The following is a 15,358-nucleotide window of genomic DNA, read 5'->3' as shown; positions in this document are numbered from 1 at the left end:
TGCATCATCATAGAAATTATTTTACGGGAATGTTCATGTCAGTTTTCCTTGGCAGAAGAAGATGTATAATAATGAACGCCAACAAATGCAATATGGTTTCACCAGATTTTCTGCTTGAACCCCTAATAATTAGCGCCAACAAATACAATAGCGTTTGACCCAGCTTCGCTGGCTTCAACCACTAATTAACGTTGGAATAATTATATTATAGCTGTAAACACTGGCGGTAAAAAGCTAGCGCGCAACAGGTAGATGAAATGCTGAGCTTTGAGCAGTCTTGAGCAATGAATAATTCATGATATGTAAATTAGTTGATCGGGTAAACTCAGTCAGTGCTGAGATGAGCTAGAAGTCAGTACGCGGTCAGTCGGCATGCCAAGGGGGCTTGTACCCACTCCTTTAGTTATTTTATTTGTGCATACTTCAGCATCGAAATGTCTCCATCGGAACCACCTCGGTTTTTCTCTGAGAAGGAGGTAGCCAATCATTCCACTAAAAACTCATGTTGGGTATTAACGGGGACGAGAATTTATGATGTGACGGGATTCCTTCGAATTCACCCGGGTGGAGAGGCTCTGATATTAAGCCGGTCAGGGAATGATATCAGGACGGAGATGGAGGGACCCCCACACCGGCACTCAGAGAACGCAAGGCGGTGGATGGAACAGTACTACATCGGAGAGCTGGACACAGACGGTAGTGCGGATGAAATACAGGTGCAGCCTATATGCCAATAAAGAGCCTTCAAAGAGAATAACAAGTATATCTCAGATACTTTTAACTCAAGCATAGTTTCTTGTCTGTTACTGAAAGTAGACTACAGTAAAGTAAGATTTTCTTCATTTTCTCATGGTAAAACGGAACTTGCTGCACATGCAGGTGTGATTTTCACATCTGCTTTGAGACGCATTTCCTATTTGCAGCTGTCAATCTCTCATTTCCCCTATTTGCAAACCACATGCATGTGTTTTGTAAACATTAATGTTGATCAAACGTACAGTACATTAGATGAGTAAAGACAGTATTTTATAGGAGTGGATTTTCACAAAAATAAGTGAATAATTTCCTGAGTTACAAATATACTTTTTTTGTGTGTTATCTCTTGATGGTTGGCCTATTGCATTTCTTTAATTCCTCCTAGTTTTCTTCTGTGAGGAATATGATAGCTCTGTGTGGCTCCACTTGTCTCACTCTTGGCAGGTGCAATTTTGGATACTTGGGCATTTCTTGAAGGATAAAATTGCCTGGCTTGCTCTGCCAGCCGCAATTGCTTTCTATTGGCTGCCCATTGAACCTGAATAAATAGATGAGAGGCTAAGTCTGTCATTCATCATACTCTCTAATGTGGAGGCATTAGGACATGATGGCACAACAATATTTTTGTGTTAAGAATGTGAAGGAATATACTGTGTGTACACATACAGTGGGTATAGAAAGTCACCAACCCCGTTCAAAATGTTCACATTTTGTTGCCTCACAGCCTCAAATGAAAACACAAATTGCAACTTTTCCCCCCCAGCTTTATTTACAAAACAGTAAGCCACAATATCCAAGTGAGGGGAAAAAAAACCTCAAATGATTTACAATTCAAACATTAAAATTACCCTACTTGGATAAATGAACACCGCCCTGAGTTAAACCTTGGTGGAACCACCGTTTGCTTGAATTATAGCCATGAGTCTCTTTGAATACGTCTCTATCAACTTTGCACACCCAGACTGTGCAATATGTGCCCATTCTTCCTTGCAGAGTTGAAGCTCAGTCAAATTGCATGGTGACCGCTCATGGACTGCACTCTTCAAGTCATTCCACAGATTCTCGATGGGATTTAGTTCGGGCTCTGACTAGGCCACTCAAGGACATTCACCTTCTTGTCCTTCAGCCACTTTACAGTTGCTTTGGGCGGTGTGGTTTGGGTCATTGTCATGTTGAAACGTGAACTATCTTCCCATTTTCAACTTCCTGGCAGATGTCTGCAGGTTCTCCTCAAGAATCTGTCAGCATTTTGCACTGTCCATTTTCTCTTCTATCCTGACAAGTGCTCCAGTCCCTGCTGAAGAGCACACCCCACTTATCCAAATGGGGTGTTTTACTTTAATTAATCTTCTGAGGTTTTTTTAGATTACATTCTTTTCACTTGGCTATTGTGGGTTAATGTGTGTAAATAAAGCTGGGAAAAAGGTCTGATTTTATGTCTTTTCATTTCAGGCTGTAAGGCAACGAAAGGTGAACATTTTGAAAGGGGGTGGTTACTTTCTATACCCACTGTATAACAGATATTTGTTGCTATTATAACAGACACAGTCTATTAAAACATCCATTTGGAACGATCAATGCTTTCATGTCCTAGGTCTGATCTGATGGAGAAGGAGCCAAATGGCTCCTTATTCACTATATAATTTACTACTTTGTTGAAGGAAGTAAATGGCACCCTATTCCCTATATAATGCACTACTTTTGACCAGGACCCATAGGACTGGCTTTGTATCTTCTGTATAGTGTTTACGTTGGATCTTAGTGTTTGTAGACTGCATACAGCCAGGGTTTCTTATGAGTTTACAAAAGTGGAGGCTGGTGGGCAGAGCTATAGGAGGACGGGCTCAGTGTAATGGTTGGAATGAAATTATTGGAACGGTATCAAACATATGGAAACCACATGTTTGAGTTCTTTCCTTTCATTCCATTCTAGCCATTACAATGAGCCTTTCATCCTATAGTCCTCCCACTGGTGTACAACACAGAACTAAACTCAAAAAGAAACGTCCCTTTTTCAGGCCCTTGTCTTTCAAAGATAATTCATAAAAATCCAAATAACTTCACAGATCTTCATTGTAAAGGGTTTAAACACTGTTTCCCATGCTTGTTCAATGATCCATAAACAATTAATGAACATGCACCTGTGGAATGGTCATTAAGACACTAACAGCTTACAGACGGTAGGCAATTAAGGTCACAGTTATGAAAACTTAGGACACTGAAGAGGCCTTTCTACTGACTCTGAAAAACACCAAAAGAAAGATGCCCAGGGTCCCTGCTCATCTGCGTGAATGTGCCTTAGGCATGCTGCAAGGAGGCATGAGGACTGCAGATGTGGCCAGGGCAATAAATTGCAATGGCCGTACTGTGAGACGCCTAAGACAGGGAGACAGGATGGACAGCTGATTGTCCTCGCAGTGGCAGACCATGTGTAACAACACCTGCACAGGATCGGTACATCCGAACATCACACCTGCGGGACAGGTACAGGATGGCAACAACAACTGCCAGAGTTACACCAGGAACGCACAATCCCTCCATCAGTGCTCAGACTGTCCGCAATAGGCTGAGAGAGACTGTGCCCAACGTCAACTATGGGCACAAACCCATCGTCACTGGACCAGACAGGACTGGCAAAAAGTGCTCTTCACTGACGAGTCGCGGTTTTGTCTCACCAGGGGTTATGGTTGGATTCGCGTTTATCGTCGAAGGAATGAGCGTTACACCGAGGCCTGTACTCTGGAGCGGGATCGATTTGGTGGTGGAGGGTTCGTCATGGTGTGGGGTGGTGTGTCACAGCATCATCGGACTGAGCTTGTTGTCATTGCAGGCAATCTCAACGCTGTGCATTACAGGGAAGACATCCTCCTCCCTCATGTGGTACCCTTCCTGCAGGCTCATCCTGACATGACCCTCCAGCATGACAATGCCACCAGCCATACTGCTCGTTCTGTGCGTGATTTCCTGCAAGACAGGAATGTCAGTGTTCTGCCATGGCCAGTGAAGAGCCCGGATCTCAATCCAATTGAAGACGTCTGGGACCTGTTGGTTCGGAGGGTGAGGTCCATTCCCCCCAGAAATGTCCGGGAACTTGCAGGTGCCTTAGTGAAAGAGTGGGGTAACATCTCACAGCAAGAACTGGCAAATCTGGTGCAGTCCATGAGGAGGAGATGCATTGCAGTACTTAATGCAGCTTGTGGCCACACCAGATACTGACTGTTACTTTTGATTTTGACCCCCCCCCCCCCTTTTGTTCAGGGACACATTGAATTTCTGTTAGTCACATGTCTGTGGAACTTGTTCAGTTTGTCTCAGTTGTTAAATCTTGTTATGTTCATAAATATTTACATGTTAAGTTTGCTGAAAATAAACGCAGTTGACAGTGAGAGGACGTTTTTTTTTGCTGAGTTTATTTAAGCCAAAGTTATCAGTGCGGAGGTGATGACATTTTAAAGAGTGTTGTAGAAAAAGGCTCCCAGCCAAGGAGTGGAACTTGTTTAAATTCAGCATGTTACCATGACAACATAATTAAAAGAGCAAAAGATGGTGTGTGTTTATGACTTGCAACAAAGCTTTTGTCAGAAAGGCAATTCCCATCAGAATCTCACTGTGTTTGTATTTTAAAACTGGTAAATCCTGTCTGTCTGAGTCAGTCTGACCCACTATGCAAGCAGAGTACTGTATGACCCATAACACAGTCAGCAAATTTGGGAGAAACTTTCCATCACTCTAATGGTGGTAGGTGACATGCAGGTTTAGTTGGAGAGGGAGTTGAAATCAATGTCTTCCAGAAAATGAAGATCAGATAAAAGAGATTATCTTTCCTCCAGTATCTAGTGTGGGCATGGGGGAGGCATGTGGTTTTGTCACTGTCTTGATCCCGTTTACCACAGTTAAACACTGTGTCACTGTCTTGAACCTGTGAACTAAAGTCAACACTGTCACTGCCTTGATCCTGTTAACTAAAGTTGAACACTGCTACTGTCTTGATCCTGTTAACCACAGTTACACACTGGGCTATATTTTCATCTGCCTTTAAGGCGGCACTTATTGACTACGTTTGGCATGTCTGTGTCCAGACTGCAATTTACCCTAGGCCTTGATCCTGTTAACCACAGTTGAACACTGTGTCACTGTGTTGATCCTGTTAAAGGGGCAGTGCAATTAAACACTTCATTTTCCTGTTTTTTGATCTTTCCAAACTATGAGGTTGAAATAACACTCTGAAATGTAGATTATTTTTTTGTATAAGAGCTGTTTGAAAAAAATGCCTTGAATTTCAGCCTGTTCAGGTGGGATGGAACTTTCAGCCCACATCATGATGTCACAATGTGATCTGATTTATAATAGACCAATGACTGTTAATCTGGTTAAGGGGGTGGGCTCTCGACTATCCTATCAGGCAATCAAGGCGGTGTATGTAAATATCTTCAAATTTGTTTCCTAATGCCTACATGGTCAGATTGGCCCTTGAAATGCTCAAAGGAGGGTCAGGGAAATACATGATAAAACAATATACTTTTTAGTTATTTTCATTAAACAAACACAAAGTGATTTATGAGACATACAGTGATGATAAAAAAAAAAGAATAAATAACTGCATGGGGGCTTTAACCACAGTTTAACACTTTGAACTGTTCCCTCGTGCTAGTCATTAGTTATGCCTTAGTATGTCACTTCAACCATGTTCATCTCACTGTGAAAGTCTTATTTTCTCACTTCAATTCAAACCATCGGGTTCAATTTCAATTGACAGGCTTCTGTTTCACATATTAACTTTCACTTGTGAAAATCAAGATATTCAGTTTCAAATGTAAAAAACATTCACATGTGGAATTGCAAGTACACATGTGAAAATCAATCACATGTGAAAATCTAATTTTCAGGTTCAGATGTAAGAACTCCAACTGTGAAAATCTCACTTTCACATGTGGAATTGGAGATTCACATGTGGGGTTGAAATAATGTTTTTCTCCTCACATGTGAAAAGATGGTGTTAGCATGTTGCTGGAGCAATGTTTTCACCGGTGGAATTAGGGTGACCACATCTAAAATGTACATGTAAAACTTCACAAGTGTCCAAAACCATGTGTCTTACTCATGAAAATAATAAATATACAGTACCAGTCAAAAGTTTGGACAAACCTACTCATTCAATGGTTTTTCTTATATATTTTTTTACTATTTTCTACATTGTAGAATTAATAGTGAAGACATCAAAACTATGAAATAACACATATGGAATCATGTAGTAACCGAAAAAGTGTTAAACAAATCACATTTAATTTTTGTTGTTGGAATGACCAGTTTTTGCCCAGTGGGGGGAGCCTTCTTCTTCCTCAAACCTATTGTACCAGTGATTAAGAGACTAACATCTTATGCTGAGCTAAAAGCACGTAGAACATAAAAATCATCTTTCTATGCCTACTTCCTGATATTAGTGTTATTTAGGTCTGCAAAGGCCCATGTCAGCATTGTCCTGGTCATTTATGATGTTCATGTGTGCTAAGCTGTATATGCAGACTGGTCACAGACTAGACGTAACATGGTAAACCCGGGACACTTAAACCCGGTACACTGAAATGTAGTATGATAAATTATGTTTGGTATGGTTACTTAAAGCAAAAATGAAAGGAGTGTGGTTGGTTGGTGTGGATGGGTAGACGTATAATGTGAACGTCTAGCAACCGAAAGGTTGCGTGTTTGAATCTCATCACGGACAACTTTTGAATTTTTTTGTAATTAGCAACTTGGCAACAACTTATTACTTTTTTGCTGCTTTGCAATTACTTTGCATATTAGCAAATCCTTCCGTTAACCTAACTCCTAACCGTAACCCTTAACCCCAAGCCTAGCTAATGTTAGCCAGATAGCTAATGTTAGAAACCTAGCCACCTAGCTAACCTTAATTGTAATCTGTAACATATCATACAAATTGTAATTAGTAACATACAAATTTAATGACTGACATCCACAAATGAATACATACCATACAAAATGTAACATATCATACTAAATGGAGAGTCTCGGATTTACGTACAGAATAATACGAAATGCTGAGACCATGTTGGTATATGTGGAGATACCCTTACACCTGTCTTTCCCATACACCTGTCTTTCCCAATCTGTGAGCTTTGAATTTTCTACCTGCTAAATAGGATTCTGCATACTGAAGAGTCTTCCCAGTTTCCACCGCAAGAGATTTTCAGTGGTTGCCTGCTGCTCAGACTGAATCTAGCTCAACTCACTGGTCACCATGTACATATCGTGTTTGAAATCTATAAGGGCTCTTCTGGGATATTGTGGGAAAATAATGGCAGTGTCTTGTCTAACTGTGCATGTAGTAACATGACACCAAGTCCCAAACGTCTCCAGCTACAGTTTCTCTCTCTGCTTGTAGTACCATCCCTATCCATCCAACTGAAAGAAAGATCATTTGTGTGCATGCGTTGGTGAATGAGAGTAATCTTGATTTCTTGCCAGTCAGGTTTGACTGGTTTTGTTAGTGAGAGGAGCTGAGTTATCCTGCTATCCTAACTTAAACCTCTGTGTGTGTTTGAGGAGAGGGAGAGGATTCACACACCACCATACCCTGTTACTGTTTCTCTCCACCATGTCTTCCACAAGGAAAAGTCACACTTTTATAAAGACATCTTACTCCCATAAATGGAATCATTCATGCAGGTTTGTTATATGGCAGACAAATTCCTAAAATTTGAAACACCTGCCTGGGACTGTTTTTACACTTTAATAAACAGCTGAGGTGACATTTGTGCAAGGTGACTGTTGTGACTTGAATGCATGTGCCGTAAGTTACCGTAATTGAGTAATTAAGTCAACCTTAATTACTTCATTACCCACTTGCCGCAATTAGCAACTTGCAGCCGAGACGTGACAAGGTGGTAGTTTCATACCCAATAGGCCCAGGGTTACACATTTCAACAGAGCCATTTCAACTGATGTGACTGAGACTGAGACTTATCTGACAATGAGGTCAGTGGCGGTTGGTGCCATTTTACAACCGAGGCTAGAAATGAAAGTTTATAACGTCGGTGCACAGGTTGAGAGACAAATTGGAGTAATTCGGTGACAGACAGTGAGACATTCAATACCGCCTTGTAAACTCTTGCTTGCATCTAGCTGATCTGGGTTGTAATCATTAGTCCAAACAGTTGCAAAATGTTCTGTTTTGCAACTAAAACTAGAATTTCTATTGGACAAATTCAGGTTGGTCCATCCTGTTTCATTCCAATTCTCATTTTGCAACAGAATCGGCTGAATGAATACACCCCTGATCACCTTCACACACAGTTGACTTTCATAGCAGGCACATACAGCATCGTCACTTTGCTCGTTGTCTAATTCCTTCTGACATAAAAACACTCCTCCTCTCACCTTTTCCCTTTACTTGTGGACTTCAGTGCACCACACAACAGCTGTGTGTGAACAGGCGGAAAAAAACTCCAAGCCAAACGTTCACACCATCACCGCTAACCGCTACACAACCTACATCATTGTCATCATATTAGCTAACGTCATAGTCAACATAGTTCTAGTAGCTAACGTGTTAGTAAACCCACAAACCAATCTATGTGTACAATCATGCAGTACAGTGTATAGCTAGCAGTTACACCGGCGGGCCCTGGTGGCAATAAATTAATAAAGCTTACCTTGAGTTGGAAGAGTTGTGGTGTTGGATAGCCTTAGCCAGCTAACTAACATAAATAGCATCCTCTGTTTGAGTCAGGTTGTTGTTTAGGCTAAATTAGCTGCATTAGCTAGCTAAGTAAGTGAAAGGTAAACTAAGAAAAAAAAATATATATTTTTTTTTAAAGAAATTAATTGAACTGTTCAACTATTCTTTCTTTCTCTTTTTGAGTAAACTACTGACCACACTTTAAGCACTCCAGTGTAGCTTATGCTTTCAGGACTAGATTCATTCTATGATCCTTTGATTGCATGGACAACATGTAAATTCTTGCTGCAAGAGCTCAAATAGGTTGGACGACATCCTCCGGAGTCATCATAATTACTGTGCAAGTCTATGGAAGGGGTAGAGAACCATGAGCCTCCTAGGTTTTGTACTGAAGTCAATGTACCCAGAGGAGGTCGGAAAATAGCTTTCCTCCGGCTACACCATGGTGCTACCCTTCATTGCAAAACAATATGTTTTAATCAGTAATTTGGTGACGTGAATAATATATTTAGTATAGTTTCATCTAAAAAGTATCATTTTTTGTATGTTTCATTATTAAGACAATTCTGAAATTCCCTGAGTAGGATGGTCCACCTCTAAGGAGACTCCACTGAATGAGATGTATAATGTTTTAGTTAACACTCAATTAAGGCTGTGTTTGTGTGTGGCTTATCTCTCTCAACTATGTAGCCGTCTGACTGTTTACCCTGGCACATATATAATAGTGATGGTTAACAATTAACCAAGATAAGTCACATGACCTTGTCGCAGTGACGAGGGATGGAGCTGTTGATGTCGTCTGGGGGAGACCTTTTTTAATGTGATATAATGATATGCTTAATAGAGGCTTTGACTGGGCCCTCATTGCTCCTCAGATATGCTTAGATGTTATTAATATCTTGAGGTGGAGGTTTATGATCTTTTTCGAGTACACATGTATTTGAGTAATACTGAATGTGTCTTGTCTCCTCTTGTTAACAAACTGCTCAGCTTAAGGACTCCAATAGTGTGAACTTTGAACCTGTATCCACATTGGAAATGACTAAACAGCCCAACCCAGCAACTGTTAGCAAACACTTGAATAATCTGCTCGATACTGTTCAAAAGAAACTCCCTGCTTTCTCTCATTGCTCCTTTATACAACAAGCTATCCATCCATAATCTTTCACAACAGCCTGGACTTAACATAACTGTTAGTCTGTTCGTGTGATAGTTGAGATTGTGTCCTGATTAGTGTTGCAAAGGGTCGGAAACTTTCCGGTAAATTTCCGAAATTTTTCAGGACATTTTCCATGAAGTTAAGCCCAGGTCTTTGGGGAATTTTGCTTAAATTCATCAAAGTTAGCTTATAACAGTGAAGCCTATTTGTGGGATACACATAAGGCAATTCTAGGTCTTGTGACATATTTTGGTTAAACTGTCCCCAATTCAATGGAATTGCAACCCTCTGCATGCACAGTGCATTCTTCCATCACATGTACAGCAGATTCTCAAGATCTTGCACACTGAGATGCTATTGAGCCCACACTACTACACTGTCTGAGCCAAGGACTACATGCTTTCTGGTAAGTTTTGATTACAATACTGGCTGGGGTGAATATACACTGCTCAAAAAAATAAAGGGAACACTTAAACAACACAATGTAACTCCAAGTCAATCACACTTCTGTGAAATCAAACTGTCCACTTAGGAAGCAACACTGATTGACAATAAATTTCACATGCTGTTGTGCAAATGGAATAGACAACAGGTGGAAATTATAGGCAATTAGCAAGACACCCCCAACAAAGGAGTGGTTCTGCAAGTGGGGACCACAGACCCCTTCTCAGTTTCTATGCTTCCTGGCTGATGTTTTGGTCACTTTTGAATGCTGGCGGTGCTTTCACTCTAGTGGTAGCATGAGACGGAGTCTACAACCCACACAAGTGGCTCAGGTAGTGCAACTCATCCAGGATGGCACATCAATGCGAGCTGTGGCAAGAAGGTTTGCTGTGTCTGTCAGCGTAGTGTCCAGAGCATGGAGGCGCTACCAGGAGACAGGCCAGTACATCAAGAGACGTGGAGGAGGCCGTAGAAGGGCAACAACCCAGCAGCAGGACCACTACCTCCGCCTTTGTGCAAGGAGGAGCAGGAGAAGCACTGCCAGAGCCCTGCAAAATGACCTCCAGCAGGCCACAAATGTGCATGTGTCTGCTCAAACGGTCAGAAACAGACTCCATGAGGGTGGTATGAGGGCCCGACGTCCACAGGTGGGGGTTGTGCTTACAGCCCAACACCGTGCAGGACGTTTGGCATTTGCCAGAGAACACCAAGATTGGCAAATTCGACACTGGCACCCTGTGCTCTTCACAGATGAAAGCAGGTTCACACTGAGCACGTGACAGACGTGACAGAGTCTGGAGACGCCGTGGAGAATGTTCTGCTGCCTGCAACATCCTCCAGCATGACCAGTTTGGCGGTGGGTCAGTCATGGTGTGGGGTGGCATTTCTTTGGGGGGCCGCACAGCCCTCCATGTGCTCGCCAGAGGTAGCCTGACTGCCATTAGGTACCGAGATGAGATCCTCAGACCCCTTGTGAGACCATATGCTGGTGCGGTTGGCCCTGGGTTCCTCATAATGCAAGACAATGCTAGATCTCATGTGGCTGGAGTGTGTCAGCAGTTCCTGCAAGAGGAAGGCATTGATGCTATGGACTGGCCTGCCCGTTCCCCAGACCTGGATCCAATTGAGCACATCTGGGACATCATGTCTCGCTCCATCCACCAACGCCACGTTGCACCACAGACTGTCCAGGAGTTGGCGGATGCTTTAGTCCAGGTCTGGGAGGAGATCTCTCAGGAGACCATCCGTCACCTCATCAGGAGCATGCCCAGGCTTTGTAGGGAGGTCATACAGGCACGTGGAGGCCACACACACTACTGAGCCTCATTTTGACTTGTTTTAAGGACATTACATCAAAGTTGGCTCAGCCTGTAGTGTGGTTTTCCACTTTAATTTTGAGTGTGACTCCAAATCCAGACCTCCATGGGTTGATAAATTGGATTTCCATTGATTATTTTGGTGTGATGTTGTTGTCAGCACATTCAACTATGTAAAGAAAAAAGTATTTAATAAGATTATTTCTTTCATTCAGATCTAGGATGTGCTGTTTAAGTGTTCCCTTTATTTTTTTGAGCAGTATATTTTATGACATACATGATTTTTGTTTAATAGTAGCCTACAGCAAAGTGTGTTTTAAATCAATTCTAACTTGTTAACAATTTCTGCTAGTTAGTTTTTGATATCATGTGGGTTTTAGCTTGCTTGAGCCTGCTAACTGAGGTGTTAATTCACCTGTTTCCATACATGTTTCATTTTAAAACATTTATCTTACAAAGGACTTGTTTAATCTAACTGCTTAAATATTTATCTGTACATGGAATTGTATTTTAGTTTTTACTCATTTTCTAATCTTTACAGGAAAATGTCACGGGCACTATCTAATGTGTGGAGACATTTCACTGCAGCTAATGTAGAAGGAAAAGCTGTGTACATTTGCAAATACTGTGCCAAATCATATGTGAAGAATGCAACAAAGATGCAGAATCATCTGGCCAAGTGCTTAAAGTTCCCTCAGCGCTCACAACAAGCAACCTCTAACAAAAGTTCCGATAGCAACAGCTCATGGTCTTCCTGGAATCAGAAGTTTTTTTGACTCAATGGAGGAACATAGTCAGAGAAATGCTGATGAATGTCTTGCTTGAGCTGTGCATGCAACTGGTTCACCTCTGATGCTCACAGGCAATGTGTATTGGAAGAGATTTCTGAATGTTTTTCGCCCAGCACACACCCCTACAATCAGACATGCTTTATATACTAATTTGCTGGGTGCAGAGTTCAACATAATTCAAGTGAAGGTCAAGCAAATCATAGAGAAAGCAGACTGTATTGCAATCATCTCTGATGGTGGTCGAATGTTTGTGGGCAAGGAATAATTAACTACATCATCTCCGCCCCTCAACCAGTATTCTACAAGTGTAGGGACAACAGACACACCGGTCTCTACATTGCAAATGAGCTGAAGACAGTCATCAATGACCTTGGACCACAGAAGGTATTTGCATGGTGACATACAATGCTGCGAACATGAAGGTTGCTTGGTCTAAAGTGGAGGAGTCCTACCCTCACATCACACCCATTGGCTGTGCAGCTCATGCATTGAATCTGCTCCTCAAGGACATTGTGGCACTGAAAACAATGCATACACTCTACAAGAGAGCCAAGGAAATGGTTAGGTATGTGAATGGTCATCAAGTTATTGCAGCAATCTACCTCACCAAGCAAAGTGAGAAAATAAGAGCACCACATTGAAGCTGCCCAGCAACACCCATTGGGGTGGTGTTGTCATCATGTTTGACAGTCTCCTGGAGGGGAAGGAATCTCTCCAATAAATGGCCATATCACGGTCTGCTGATATGGACAGCCCCATCAAGAAGATACTCCTGGATGATGTATTTTGGGAGGGAGTGGTAAGCAGCCTGAAACTCCTGAAACCTATAGCATTGCATGGATTAAGGGAGACAATGCCATCCTGTCTGATGTTCAGACTCTGCTAGAAGATGTAAGAGAAGAAGTCCATACTGCGCTGCCCACTTCACTGTTGCTCCAAGCAGAGGATACTGCAGTTCTGAAATGCATCAAAAAGCGTGAAGACTTCTGCCTGAAGCTCATACACGCCACATCGTACATGTTGGACCCCAACTATGCTGGCAAGAGCATCCTGTCTGGTGCAGAGATCAACAAGGCCTATGGTGTCTTAACTACCGTGTCTCGCCACCTTGGCCTGGATGAGGGAAAGGTTCTTGGCAGTCTGGCAAAGTACACTTCCAAGAAAGGGCTTTGGGATGGAGATGTAATATGGCAGTCGTGCCAACATATCTCATCAGCCAGCTGGCGGAAGGGACTTTGTGGATGTGAGGCTCTTTCCCCTGTTGCCTTCATCATCCTCCAAATCCCACCAACATCAGCCGCCTCAGAGCGCAACTGGTCCTTGTTTGGGAACACACACACCAAAGCACGCAACAGGCTGACCAATACAAGGGTTGAAAAATTGGTAGCCATCCGGGCAAATTTGAGTCTTTGAGCCTGACAAGGCTCAACAAGGTTGGAAGTGACAGTGAAGATGTGGCCTTAGAGTCTGATGTTCAAGAGGTGGACATTGAGGAGGTCCAGGGAGAAGACATGGAAGCCTGAGAGGAAGACAACCAAAGCTATAGTTTCTAGACTATCATTTTACAGATGTATTTTGAAAATGTTTTTGGGAGATGCGATGGGGATCATTCAACATTCCCTTTCTTTTGTTGTTCAGTGTAATCATCCCATGTGAAGAGTCAACTCATTTAATTAAAGTTCAATTCGGAACTAAATTGTTTTTTATTTCATTTGAAATTGTCTACTTATGATAAGGTAAAAGGTTTATGTTTCTGTCTCCATATGATATGGTAAATATATCCAATGTAAAAAACAACTACATTTAAATGGTATTAATATTAATTTGCATATATTTCTGTTAATTCCCATATATTCCTGTTAATTCCTATGGAAAGTTTCCACCTCTGAATATTCCCCAAAATGTGCAACCTTAGTCCTGATCACTCTTTTTTTGCCATTTACTCATCCCACTCATTGTCAGAACTGCACTCTGGATATGAGCAGCACTAGCCTGTAATGTGGTGGGTTAGCTACAGTTGAAGTTGGAAGTTTACATACACCTTAGCCAAATACATTTAAACTCAGTTTTTCACAATTCCTGACATTTAATCCAAGTAAAAATTCCCTATCTTGTGTCAGTTTGGATCACCACTTTATTTTAAGAATGTGAAATTTCAGAATAATAGTAGAGAGAATGATTTATTTCAGCTTTTATTTCTTTCATCACATTCCCAGTGGGTCAGAAGTTTACATACACTCAATTAGTATTTGGTAGCATTGCCTTTAAATTGTTTAACTTTGGTCAAACGTTTCAGGTAGCTTTCCACAAGCTTCCCACAATAAGTTGGGTGAATTTTGGCCCATTCCTGTTGACAGAGCTGGTGTAACTAAGTCAGGTTTGTAGGCCTCCTTGCTCACACACACTGCCCACAAATGTTCTATAGGATTGAGGTCAGGGCTTTGTGATGGCCACTCCAATACCTTGACTTTGTTGTCCTTAAGCCATTTTGAAAAAACTTTGGAAGTATGCTTGGGGTCATTGTCCATTTGGAAGACCCATTTGCGACCAAGCTTTAACTTCCTGACTGATGTCTTGAGATGTTGCTTCAATATATCCACATTATTTTACTTCCTCATGATGCCATCTAATTTGTGAAGTGCACCAGTCCCTCCTGCAGCAAAGCACCCCCACAACATGATGCTGCCACCCCCGTGCTTCACACTTGGGATGGTGTTCTCTGGCTTGCAAGCCTCCCCTTTTTCCTCCAAACATATCAATGGTCATTATGGCCAAACAGTTCCATTTTTGTTTCATCAGACCAGAGGACATTTCTCCAAAAAGTACAATCTTTGTCCCCATGTGCAGTTGCAAACCGTAGTCTGGCTTTTTTAATGGCGGTTTTGGAGCAGTGGCTTCTTCTTGCTGAGCGGCCTTTCAGGTTATGTCGATATAGGACTCGTTTTTCTGTGAATATAGATACTTTTGTACCTGTTTCCTCCAGCATTTTGACAAGGTCCTTTGCTGTTGTTCTGGGATTGATTTGCACTTTTCGCACCAAAGTACGTTCATCTCTAGGAGACAGAACGCGTCTCCTTCCTGAGCGGTATGACGGCTGCGTGGTCCCATGGTGTTTATACTTGCGTACTATTGTTTGTACTGATGAACGTGGTATCTTCAGGCATTTGGAAATTGCTCCGAAGGATGAACCAGACTT

General features: G+C 41.9%; 1 protein-coding gene across 2 annotated transcripts in view; it reads left to right on the top strand.

The window, feature by feature from the left end:
- The first annotated feature begins 326 nt into the window (after window positions 1-326).
- Window positions 327-15,358, top strand: part of LOC106573787 (fatty acid 2-hydroxylase-like) — a 60,704-nt gene continuing 45,672 nt past the window's right edge. The window contains exon 1 of one of the 2 annotated variants that reach the window (XM_045697206.2): window positions 327-716. In XM_045697206.2, the coding sequence (XP_045553162.1) occupies window positions 435-716 (282 nt within the window). In that variant the 5' untranslated portion in view covers window positions 327-434. The remainder of the gene's footprint in view (window positions 717-15,358) is intronic. The other variant, XM_045697205.2, reaches the window with a different exon arrangement.

Source organism: Salmo salar, chromosome 16 (genome assembly GCF_965601325.2).
Source record: "Salmo salar chromosome 16, fSalSal1, whole genome shotgun sequence".
Taxonomy (NCBI): domain Eukaryota; kingdom Metazoa; phylum Chordata; class Actinopteri; order Salmoniformes; family Salmonidae; genus Salmo; species Salmo salar.
Note: the sequence above shows the minus strand (reverse complement) of the source record. Positions and strands in the feature narration are given on the sequence as shown.